This window comes from Pongo abelii, chromosome 5 (genome assembly GCF_028885655.2).
Source record: "Pongo abelii isolate AG06213 chromosome 5, NHGRI_mPonAbe1-v2.0_pri, whole genome shotgun sequence".
NCBI classification, from domain to species: Eukaryota; Metazoa; Chordata; class Mammalia; order Primates; family Hominidae; genus Pongo; species Pongo abelii.
The window spans coordinates 153,055,562-153,067,562 of record NC_071990.2 but is presented as its reverse complement, the minus strand read 5'-3'; the positions used below and the strand labels follow the sequence as shown (position 1 = coordinate 153,067,562).

The 12,001-nt window shown below is 40.7% G+C and overlaps 1 protein-coding gene across 4 annotated transcripts in view; it reads left to right on the top strand.

Moving 5' to 3' along the window:
* Positions 1 to 12,001, top strand: part of RMND1 (required for meiotic nuclear division 1 homolog) — a 48,856-nt gene that overhangs the window by 16,630 nt on the left and 20,225 nt on the right. For all 4 annotated transcript variants that reach the window (XM_024247819.3, XM_024247818.3, NM_001131817.1 and 1 more), the window contains 4 exon segments: positions 1,548 to 1,623; positions 4,956 to 4,995; positions 7,556 to 7,656; positions 11,525 to 11,631. In XM_024247819.3, coding sequence (XP_024103587.1) covers positions 1,548 to 1,623; positions 4,956 to 4,995; positions 7,556 to 7,656; positions 11,525 to 11,631 — 324 coding nt within the window.

Here is a 12,001-nt window from a genome sequence, read left to right as displayed (position 1 = left end):
TACCCAGAACATTTATTAATTTACCTAAGAGTAGCAAAAATAGGTTGAAAGCCTTCCTATAACAGAGGAAATTCTTAAGAGTCAATCCCATAGAAGATAGTTGAAATATCATTGTGATAATCCAGACAGACTGTTTGTGTGATTAGGTGACAAAAACAAGCATAGTTGACTTAGAAAGACAGAGCTATGTCTATAGTCCCTTGGGATGAAAATTTGCCTGGAGGTATTGTTGGCTGACGCTGAAGGCTGCCAGCTGTGTGGTCTGTGCTTCACAGAATTGGGGGCTTCACTGCCCTGGGTTGTTTCAGTCGATTTTATTTTGCTTTTGGCTGCATAGGCAAACTCTGTCCTATGTAGGATGTAGTAATTAACAATTTACCAAAAAAAAAAAAAATCATAGTTTTGGTCTCCGTCTGAATTGCCCATCACCCAACCTTCACTAGAAATTTCTGAAGCTTTGAGGATCCTAATTTTATGTTAATTCCATTAAGACATACAACCTTTTGCAAATTAGTACTATATTTATTAATTGATATATTAACATATTGGTTGTAATTTATATTATGGAATATATGCTTATGATAAATATCACTATACTAATATGTAAAGCAACTTCTTATGATGAATATTGGTGTATTAGTATATGTTTAACAATACTTAGGCCAGGCCCCGTGGCTCATGCCTGTAATGCACTTTGGGAGGCCAAGGCAGGCAGATGGCTTGAGCTCAGGAGTTCAAGACCAGCCTGGGCAACATAGTGAGACTTCATCTCTACAAAACATAAACAAAAACTTAGCCAGGTGCGGTGGCGCATGCCTGTAGTCCAAGCTACTTGGGAGGCTGAGGTGGGGGGGGTCCCTTGAGTCCAGGAGGTTGAGGCTGCATTGAGCTGAGATCATGGCACTGCGCTTCAGCCTGGGAGACAGAGCAAGACCCTGTCTCAAAAAAAAAACAACTTTTTTTTTAAATAGTTGCAGATGGCTGCAGTGGTAGTCCCTGCAGTGATTAACCTTGAAATCACATATGTTTTGAAGTGGTCAGTGTCTTTATTTCTGTGTATTTTCTATTGCCCTACTCTTTATACTTTAAAATTCAGCAGAAGGAGTAGTTTGGGAATATTAAAATTGCATTATTAATGAAATAGTATTTAAAGGAAGATAATATATTAATACTTCTTCAAATTTTATTTTTAATTTTGTAGAAGTTTAATTCTTGACACTTCGTTGTATCGAACCTAAGACTTTAATAATTATCTGGACTAGTGATTATTGAATCAAAATGGGCATGAATGAGCTCTAATAATAATATCACAGCTTGTTGAATGTTTTATAAAAGTAATTGCTGATCATTTTTTCTGTGGTCATATTTGCATTTTTATATATTAAATCCTTTCAGAGGCCTTAGTAGAAAGATGGTGATTGTGTTGCAGAGCTCTCCATGGTATATAAAGAAATGATGTTAAGTACTTTATTAGAGTGTTTATAGGTGACTCTTACACCTTGTGTTACCTTGCCATAGCTTTTTTGTTCGTTTATTTTAAATCACAGATGCAGCAAATATTTTGGTGATGGGTGTGGAGAATTCTGCAAAAGAAGGTGATCCTGGAACAATATTCTTCTTCAGGTAAGACAGGAAAGAAACCCATTAGGTGATGATGAGTTTGGGTCAAGTAATTGTGGTCTTTAAAGGTGCAGGCATACCTTTCTTAACAGTAAATGTGTTCAAAATATATTTGTGATTTAAATTTATCATTTAATTCTTATTTAATCTAGGAGAGTTTGTCACTTTTAGGAATTCTCTGGTAAACCCTCTTGTAAAGTAAAGAATTTTTCAAACAAGTGAATGATCTTCCCTGGGGTGTCTTTCTTTGTAAACACGGATTTTCATGGACTAAATTTCTGGAAAGCAGCCAATTTCCCATTCATCTTTAGTGCCCCTTGTCAGACTCCTGCCCCAGGGAAACTCCTGCTACCTCCCTGCTGTCTCTTCTTGCCATTTTCTTTTTTTTCTCTCTTCCCCTTTGGTAGCTCTTTAAAGTTTTAGCTTACCTCTCCAGAGGTTTTAGACTAGGAGACTCACATACACACTTATTCCTTTTATCTAAAGACCAACTCAGTACTGAATACTCCACAGTAGCTGCCTGGGAATGATAATAATGATAGAACCGTGTGAAATCATCTCATTTATCCTCAGCACGCTTGATGAAGGTCTGTTACTCCTGTTTTGCAGCTGAGGAAACTGAGGGTCATAGGGATTAAGTGCATTACCCATAATCATGAGACTAATACATGACAGAGCAGAAACACATGGACCATCTGTAGGAATCCAAAGTTGAGTAAAGTTCTTGTGGTCATAATCCTTATAGATGATGATAAGTGGAAGTTCTTTTTTCCTTTCAATGCCTACCTTCCTTTTGACCCCATCTTTAGAGAGAATCAAGATTCCAACATTTAATTCAAGTAGAATAATAGCATCCCTGTTGTTCCGAGTGAGGAATTTAGATTTCTGAGGGACTGTAGATCAGCACTGTCCAGCAGAAATACAATGCAAGCCTCGGCTGGGCACGGTGGCTTACGCCTGTAATCCCAGCACTTTGGGAGGCTGAGGCAGGCAGATCACAAGGTCAGGAGTTTGAGACCAGCCTGGCCAACATGGTGAAACCCTGTCTCTACTAAAAATACAAAAAATTAGCCAGGCACATGGTGGAGGGTGCTGTAATCCCAGCTACTCAGGAGGCTGAGGCAGGAGATTCACTTGAATGCGGGAGGTGATGGTTGTGGTTAGCTGAGATCGTGCCATTGCACTCCAACCTAGTGACAGAGTGAGACTCTGCCTCAAAAAAAAAAAAAAAGAAAGAAAGAAATATAATGCAAGCCTCATATGTAATGATACATTTTCCAGTAACCACATTTTAAATATTTTTTAAAAGATAAAATTAATTTTGAACAACACAAATATCGTGTTTCTTTCTTTTTTTTTTTTGAGACAGAGTCTCACTCTGTTGCCCAGGCTGGAGTGCAGTGGCGCGATCTCAGCTCACTGCAACCTCTACCTCCTGGGTTCAACCGACTCTCCTGCCTCAACCTCCCTTGTAGCTGGGACTACAGGCCTGCACCACCATGCCTGGCTAACTTTTTATATTTTTAGTCGAGGTGGGGTTTCACCATATTGGCCAGGCTGGTCTCAAACTCCTGACCTCATGATCTGCCTGCCTCGGCCTCCCAAAGTGCCGGGATTACAGGCATGAGCCACTGCGCCCGGCCAATACCATGTTTCTTAACATGATATTAACATGAAATTAATTTAACAATGTATTTTATTCAACCCAGCATATCTAAAATATTATCATTTCAACATGTAATTAATAATGATTTTTTTCACTCTTCATACTAAGTCTTTGAATTTTGCTGTGTATTTTACACTTACACTTACAGCACATCTCAGTTTGCACCAGGCATGTTTCAAGCGCTCAGTAGCTACATGTGGCCTCTGAGTACCACATTCCACAGTGCAGTGCATTCCTCTGGATGGAGGAATACACAATTCACCAGACCTCTCTTCTGCCTGGAAGGGATTCTCTGAACTGATACTGTGGCCGTGGCTTGAAATACCTCTCAAATCCGTATCCTGAAACCTTATCCCTGCCTATTGTAACAGCTTGTTGTCTCCCTGCCTGCTTGCTCACCCACCACCAGTCTGTTTGTCTATTGTAAGCAGGGTCATTCTTCAGTGGCCGTTTCTGACCACTACACTCTCCTGCCTAAATTTCCATGGACTATGAACAAATTCTCTATCACTGCATAAAGTTCCCTTCTGGATTGTCCCCTGCTTGCCTCTTTAACCTGCTTGCCCACTGCTTGACCACATCTGCAGCCATGCAGCTACTGGCTGTTTATTCTGAGATGCTGCTCTGCTCCCTCCCACCTCCTCTCTGAGCCTGTGTGTCCCCTCTGCTATGTTGTCTCCTCTTGTTTTCTCATTTGGCTGCCTCTGCTAGTCCTTTAGCAAAGGGGTCCCTCTGGTGTACATCTCATGGTATATTCTGCATACTCTTGTAGCACTGATCACCCACTATTGTAATTGGTGGTCTAAGTGTCGGTCCCAGTCTTTTCTAGATTGAGGATAGGAATGAAATCATACTTATCTTTCTATCACAAATACTAAGCATGGACCCACACATATACTAAGTACTTTACTTAAGAAATGTTTCAAGAATAACGTGGGGCCATTAATATTTTTACCTTTCTTTTATTTCCTCCTTTCCTTCCTCCGGTGCAGTGACCCTGAGCCATAGCTCCTGTTTTTATTTACTACTTGAAACAGCTTCAACACATCAAACTTCAGAAATCAAAACAAATGCATTTGTAGTTTTAGACCCTAAATAATGTAAAAGCCATAATCGGATTCAGAGGGCCTCCTGTGGCGTCATTGTAGTTCTGTTCCAAGGACTGTGAGCATGAGGAGCATTATTCCGTAGAGGCCTTTAACCATCTGATGCTTAAATTAACCCCCAACTCTTTATTCCGCAACTATTACAGGCATAGCCCTTTATTCCTTGCACATAGTAATGAGAGCTTAGACAAGGTCTAAGCCTAATGAGAGCTAAGACAAGGTCTCAAAAAATTTCCTTATTCTGATTTCTGTGGATCAGAATTGAACCAGGTATGAAAGAGTCTACATATGTGAAGTTATATAGTATTACAATAATGGCTATTATGTTTGGCAAACCATGTGAGAAATCATACATTTTGAGGAGGTCAGGTTTTATCAAGAATTTTATTTTAGCTCTTATTGTAGCAAGTTCACCTAAGGGCCATAATATCAAATTAGTAAGTACATCATATTTTGAAAAATCACATCCTGTATACATTCTAGCAGTTACATGGTTTTATATACGACCTTAAAGAATGTATTCCATCTGTATCTTAGTTGGTTCTTTTATTTTTTTAAATCAGGGAAGGAGCTGCTGTGTTTTGGAATGTGAAAGACAAAACTGTAAGTGTAAATAAAAATGTGAAAGTATAAAAATTTAGTTTTGTGAGAATGAATTGTTAATTAGCACAAACTGAAACATTAGAAGGGAAATTAATAGATAATGCACAACTTATTTGCTCTGCATTACATGATACTTATCAGTTTCATCTTCCAAAATATATTGTATTTTGGGTTAAGATTTCCTGCTTTTTCCTTTCTCTAGACACACACTAATTTGTGGAGAATCAGAACCATCCTAACTATACTGCAGACAGAAAGAAGTACTGTAGACTTTGCATGTTGTACTATACAAAATGTATGCACAGTTAATTGGAAGCTGGTTGCATTGAGTGTTCTTTTAGGTCAAGTTGTCTAGAACTTACTACTCATGGGAAATAATTTTTTCAAGATCCAAATTGAGATTTGTTTAATACAACCATTTTAGAGGCAAATTGGTAATCTACATTAAAGCTTTATATTTAACCCAGTAATTTTACACCTAGAAATTTATCCAAAGGAAATAATCGTAACTATTCATGATGATTTTTGTACAAAAATGTTCATCAGAGCAATATTTATAATGGCAAAAATTAGAAATTACCAAAATACACAATAATAGTTTGTTAAATACATCCATATACTACAGATATACTATAGATCCCCTTAGAAATCATGTAAAAAAATCTATTTCTGGGAGATTACCTATATATATAATACAGTTACATTAAGAGAGCAGATTATACATCCAGGCATGGTGGCTCACGCCTGTAATCCCAGCACTTTGGGAGGCCAAGGCCGGCAGATATCTTGAGGCCAGGAGTTCGAGACCAGCCTGGCCAACATGGTGAACCCCATGTCTACTAAAAATACAAAAATTAGCTGGGCGTGGTGGTACACACCTGTAACCCCAGCTACTCGGGTAGCTGAGGCACAAGAATCGCTTGAACCTTGGTGGCAGAGGTTGCAGTGAGCCAAGATCAGGCCATTGCACTCCAGCCTGGGAGACAGAGGGATACTCTGTCTCAAAAAAAAAAAAAAAAGCGGGTTACAAAATATGACAAATATAATCTCAGAACTGGTTAAAAAACATGCTTTATACAATCCCAATTTTACGAAATGGAAACACACACAGTAGGTGGTCGGGAAGGGAACTTGGAGAAAAGAAAATATAAATGACCAATAAATATAAGAAAATACAAGTTGGCTATTTGAAGTTGCAAAGATGTAAAAGGTGGATAAACCCCATTTCTTAAGAGTAGTTTCATAAATGTTTAGATTCTACATTTGGAAAAACTACTTTGGAGAGCAGGCTGGCAATATTATAAGTGTGGGCCAGGTGTGGTAACTCACACCTGTAATCGTATCACTTTGGGAGTCTGGGGTAGGAGGATCACTTAAGCTCAGGAGTTCCAGACCAGCCTGAACAACACAGTGAGATCCCATCTCTACAAAAAGTTTTTAGAAATTAGCCAGGTGTGGTAGTGTGTGCCTGTAGTCCCAGCTACTTGGGAGGCTGAGGCAGGAGGATCACTCGAACCCAGGAGTTTGAGGCTGCAATGAGCTATGATTGCGTCACTGCACTCCAGCCTGGGTGACAAGGTGAGACCCTGTCTCTTACATATATACATATTGTGTAAGTCCGCATATCTTTTGATCTAGCAATTCCTAAAGAAGTATTCCCACAAGGCCATGAAGACCTATGCACAAGTGTGGCACATTGCAACATTGTAATAGTGGAGAGTAGAAAAAATTCCCCATGGAGGACACACCTAGGTTGGTTAAATAAATTGCAGTTCCTCTGTAAAGGAAAATAGTGTTGAAAATGTCATGTGCATAATATGATCCTATTTTACATAAAAAGCAGCATAAATAGGTACTTATATACACATAAAAAGTCTGGAAGGATATGCACCAAGTTTAATCATGGTTGCCTCTGGGGATTAGGATTTCAGTACAGAAGAGAGAAAGAGATGATCACCTCCCACACCTGTGTGGCTTAATTTTTTATTAGTATGTTGGGCTTTTTATTTTATTTTATTTTATTTTATTTTGAGATAGGGTCTTGCTCTGTCACACAGGCTGACATTGGCTTACTGCAACCTCCACCTCCCAGGCTCAAGCCAGCCTCTCAGGTAGCTGGGACTACAGGTGTACACCACCACACCCAGATAATTTTTGTATTTTTTTGTAGAGACAGGATTTTGCCATGTTGCCCAGGCTGGTCTTGAACTATTGAGCTCAAGGATCCACCCGCCTCTGCCTCCCAAAGTGCTGGGATTATTAAAGAGATTTAAAGAATACAAATTATAATATTACTAGTGATTTTCCTTGGGTTGTGGGATAATGATAACCTTGATTTTCTTCTCCATTCTCATCTGTGTTTTCCAAATGTAAAAACAAATGAACATGTCATCCTGATTACTTTAATATCACAATGGATTTGATTTGCCTTTTCCTTAAAAACATGCAACAGAAATAATGCCTGTAAGTGTAATGAAGACTGTTATAAGCATTAAAATCATAACATACTTGAACTGAGGGAGTCAGTTATGATTTCAGATTAATCTTCCTTTTCTTCTAGATGAAGCATGTGATGAAAGTTCTAGAAAAACATGAAATTCAGCCCTATGAAATCGCACTGGTACACTGGGAAAATGAAGAACTTAACTACATAAAAATAGAGTAAGCAACTTTTCATCAAATTTATGAAAAGGACACTTGGAATAAATTAGGTAAAGCAATAGAGGAGACAAATTATTATGCATATGGAAACTTTTTTTTTTTTTTTTGAGACGGAGTCTCGCTCTGTCGCCCAGGATGGAGTGCAGTGGCGCAATCTTGGCTCACTGCAACCTCTGCCTCCCGGGTTCAAGCAATTCTCCTGCCTCAGCCTCCTGAGTAAGTGGGACTACAGGTGTGCACCATCACACCCAGCTAATTTTTTGTATTTTTAGTAGAGACAGGGTTTCACCATGTTGGCCAGGATGGTCTCGATCTTGACCTCATGGTCTGCCCACCTCAGCCTCTCAAAGTGCTGGGATTACAGGCGTGAGCCACTGGACCTGGCCTGGAAACTTCATTTTAAGAAAAAAGTGGCCAGGCGCGGTAGCTCACACCTGTAATCCCAGCACTTTGGGAGGCGGAGGCAGGTGGATTACCTGAGGTCAGCAGTTCAGGACCAGCCTGGCCAACATGGTGAAACCCTGTCTCTACTAAAAAATACAAAAATTAGCTGGTTATGGTGGCGGGTGCTTGTAATCCCAGCTACTCAAGAGGCTGAGACAGGAGAATTGCTTGAACCTGGGAAGCGGAGGTTGGAGTGAGCCGAGATCACGCCATTGCACTCCAGCCAGGGTGACAAGAGTGAAACTCCGTCTCAAAAAAAAAGAAGAAAAAGATTACTGGTACAAATACAAAGTCTAAACCATATAATAAATATTAGAAAATAAACATAATTTTTTGAACTTCTCAGGCTATCCACAAGTTAAAACAAGTCAGTAGTATAGCCCCAAAATGGAAATGTTAAGTTTCTAAGCAGCCTAATCCAATAAAATAGTATGCATTTATCAAATGAACCTATCAAATTATTCCAGTAAATTTTTCTCTTAATCCAGTTTTTTCCTATTGATTTTGGGGGGTGGGGGGTATGAAAAGGAAGTATAGTGAGGGGGCAATCTAAGAGACCCACTTGTAGAAGTGTGGGTGCCAGAAGAAGTGGGACCTGATGCACCAGTTTCACTAAGATAAATGGGTAGGCAACAGACTAGCTGATTTTCCTGACTCAGCCAGAGGGAAAAAATGAAGAGATGTTAGGGCCGAGACAGAGGCAGTGTGAACAAGATGGTAGTGTCTTTTTCCTCATGGAGTTACCTGTCTAGTGGAATATGAGTCTTTGCAGGTTCTTAAGAAAGGTAGTGTTGGCCAGATTTGGTGGCTCACACCTGTAATCTCAGCACTTTGGGAGGCCAGGGTGGGAGGATCACCTGAGTCAGGAGTTCAAGACAGCCTGGCTAACATGGCAAAACCCCATCTCTATTAAAAAATACAAAAATTACCCGGGCATGGTGGCGAGCGTCTGTAATCACAGCTACTTGGGAGGCAGAGGCGGAGAATTGCTTGAACCTGGGAGGCGGAGGTTGCCATTACCCGAGATCGCACCACTGCACTCCAGCCTGTGCAACAGAGTGAGACTCTGTCTCAAAAAAAAAAAAAAAAAAAGCGTTAAAAGCAGAGCTTTGGGAAGACTTGGAAGAGAGACAGAGACTAGCTATAGAAAGACCAGATGGGGATAAGAGCTAAGTAATCAGCGCTCACCACCAATAGGGCCAGTCACGGTTTTCTAAGTAAGTGCCTTCCATGTATTATTTCATTTAATCCTGGGGAAAACCCTATAATTGCAGCTAACTGGCTTTCAGATGAGATTTATTGAATCCTGTCTTGCCAAAGGGCACCTGACTATGAGTCAGCCTGAGCCCAGCGGTGGCTGCAGTCAGAGGTAAGGATATAAACCTGAGAGAGACAGCAAATGAGCAGCCCGTAGTTTTATTGTCTTTAATAGTTATTCAGCCCTTGGCCTGCAGATACGGCTCCTGTGAATCCCCTTTCTGTGTTCTATTAGGTTTACATTAAAATGGCAAAAACCGCGATTACTTTTGCACCAACCAAATACTTCCATATCAAACTACTACTAGACCCTTGTGTGTGTGTGTGTATACGCTTATCCATACACACACATGTTATTGTACAGTCTGTGAGGAGTAAAATCCTCAGTGCTTAGGATCCCAGAGTCAGTTATTTTGTTTCGTCAGAAAGACTGTCCTGGCTGCCGCCTACATGGTTATTATGTGAGTCCTGCCATGATTCCAGGGATCTGCTCAGCTCTGTGGCATGGGCCCAGTTTACTCATAAAGCCTCTTGTGGCCGAGCCCAGTGGCTCATGCCTGTAATCCCAACACTTTGAGAGGCCAAGGTGGACAGATCACTTGAGGTCAGGAGTTCAAGACCACCCTGGCCAACATGGTGAAGCCCTGTCTGTACTACAAATATAAAAATTAGCTGGGTGTGGTGGTGCACTCCTGTAATCCCAGCTACTCAGGAGGCTGAGGCAGGAGAATCGCTTGAACCCAGGAGGCAGAGGTTGCAGTGAGCCAAGATCACGCCACTACACTCCAGTCTGGGTGACAGAGCAAGACTCCATCTCAAAAAAAAACCTCTTGTGACTGCTGTCTTTGCTTTCCTTCCTCCATCTGAGGCTGTCATAGCAGATGCCGCCTCTCAGCCCTCCATCAGGCTCCTTGTCCCCCTCCCTTCGGCCGTCACTTCTTGTCTGACATCTTTTGTGAAGGTTTACCCCTGTCTTTTTTCCATTTGCTTGTGATGTTTATATTCACACGTTCCCCTCTTCCCCCATCCCGTCTAGGATTCTCCACAGTCACATATTCATTTTTCACAACTTCCTTGCCTCCCTCCCCAACCCCATCATGTCAGTGTGATTTTAGATTACACTCCATATATAGTTTTATATGCAGCATTTTTTCACATAGAAATTTACTGTGAACGTTCTCCTTTTTATTAACTATCCTTCCAAAACACACTTTTAAGTTTTTCTTGTGTGGAGTGACTATTACTGAGCCAACCCCTACTGAACATTTGGTTTCTTTCCTAATTTTTTACTCTTAAACACTGACTTTTTTTTTTTTTTTTTTTTTTTTTTGAGACAGAGTCTTGCTCAGTCTCCCAGGCTGGAGTGCAGTGGCGTGATTTCAGCTCACTGCAAGCTCCGCCTCCCAGGTTCACACCGTTCTCCTGCCTCAGCCTCCCGAGTAGCTGGGACTACAGGCGCCTGCCACCACACCCAGCTAATTTTTTGTGTGTTTTGAGTAGAGACGGGGTTTCACCATGTTAGCCAGGATGGTCTCGATCTCCTGACCTCGTGGTCCACCTGCCTCGGCCTCCCAGAGTGCTGGGGTTACAGGTGTGAGCCACTGTGCCCAGCCAACACTGACCATTTTTTTAAAAGTTTTTAGCTGGGCAAGGTGGCTCACGCCTGTAATGGCACCACTTTGGGAGGCCGAGGTGGGTGGATCATTTGAGGTCAGGAATTCAAGACCAGCCTGGCCAACATGGTGAAACTCCATCTCTATTAAAAATACAAAAAAATTAGCTGGGCGTGGTTGCACATGCCTGTAATCCCAGCTACTGGGGAGGCTGAGGCAGGAGAATCTCTTGAACCCAGGAGACTGAGGTTGCAGTGAGCTGAGATGGCACCACTGCACTCTAGCCTGGGCAGCAGAGTGAGACTCTGTCCCAAAAAAAAAAAAAAAAAAAAAAGTTTTCTTGTATACAAATTTTTCTTTGCGTCTTAGATTATTTCCTTAGGATAAACTCCTAGAAAGGGAATTACTTGGACCAAAGGATATGAGAACATTTGTAACACTCTTGATACAAATTGTCAAAATGACCTCCAGAAAGATGATATGGTGTCTTTTTCAAAGGAAAAGTTAAAGTGCTTTTTAAGATTTAGAAGGTATTATCTTTTTGCTTTTCACAGGGGACAGTCAAAACTTCACAGGGGGGAAATAAAGTTAAATTCAGAGCTGGATTTAGATGATGCCATTCTAGAGAAGTTTGCTTTCTCCAATGCTCTATGCCTTTCTGGTAAGTTACTACTGCTTATGGGATAGGGTACTACCGTTGTCATTTCATTGAGGGAAGTTTAAATAGTCACGATTTGGGTATATTTTCAGAATACTCAACAAAGGCTTAGCATTCCTTTTCCTTTTTTTCCCTCCGTCAGAAAAAATATCTAGTATAAAAGATAGTACTGTGCTGAAGTTACTCATTCCTTATTAATTGTATTAATAAAGCTTAACCTCTCCAAAAGTATTTTTTAGATGATGATTATATTAGCCTTTGTTTTTTTCTCTTCTCTCTATGCGATTGTTATTCTTAGATAGTCTCTAATCCAGACAGAGAAGCCCAGCCTTGTGTGACTGGGCACAGGTCCCGGTGTAGAAAAACATACTCT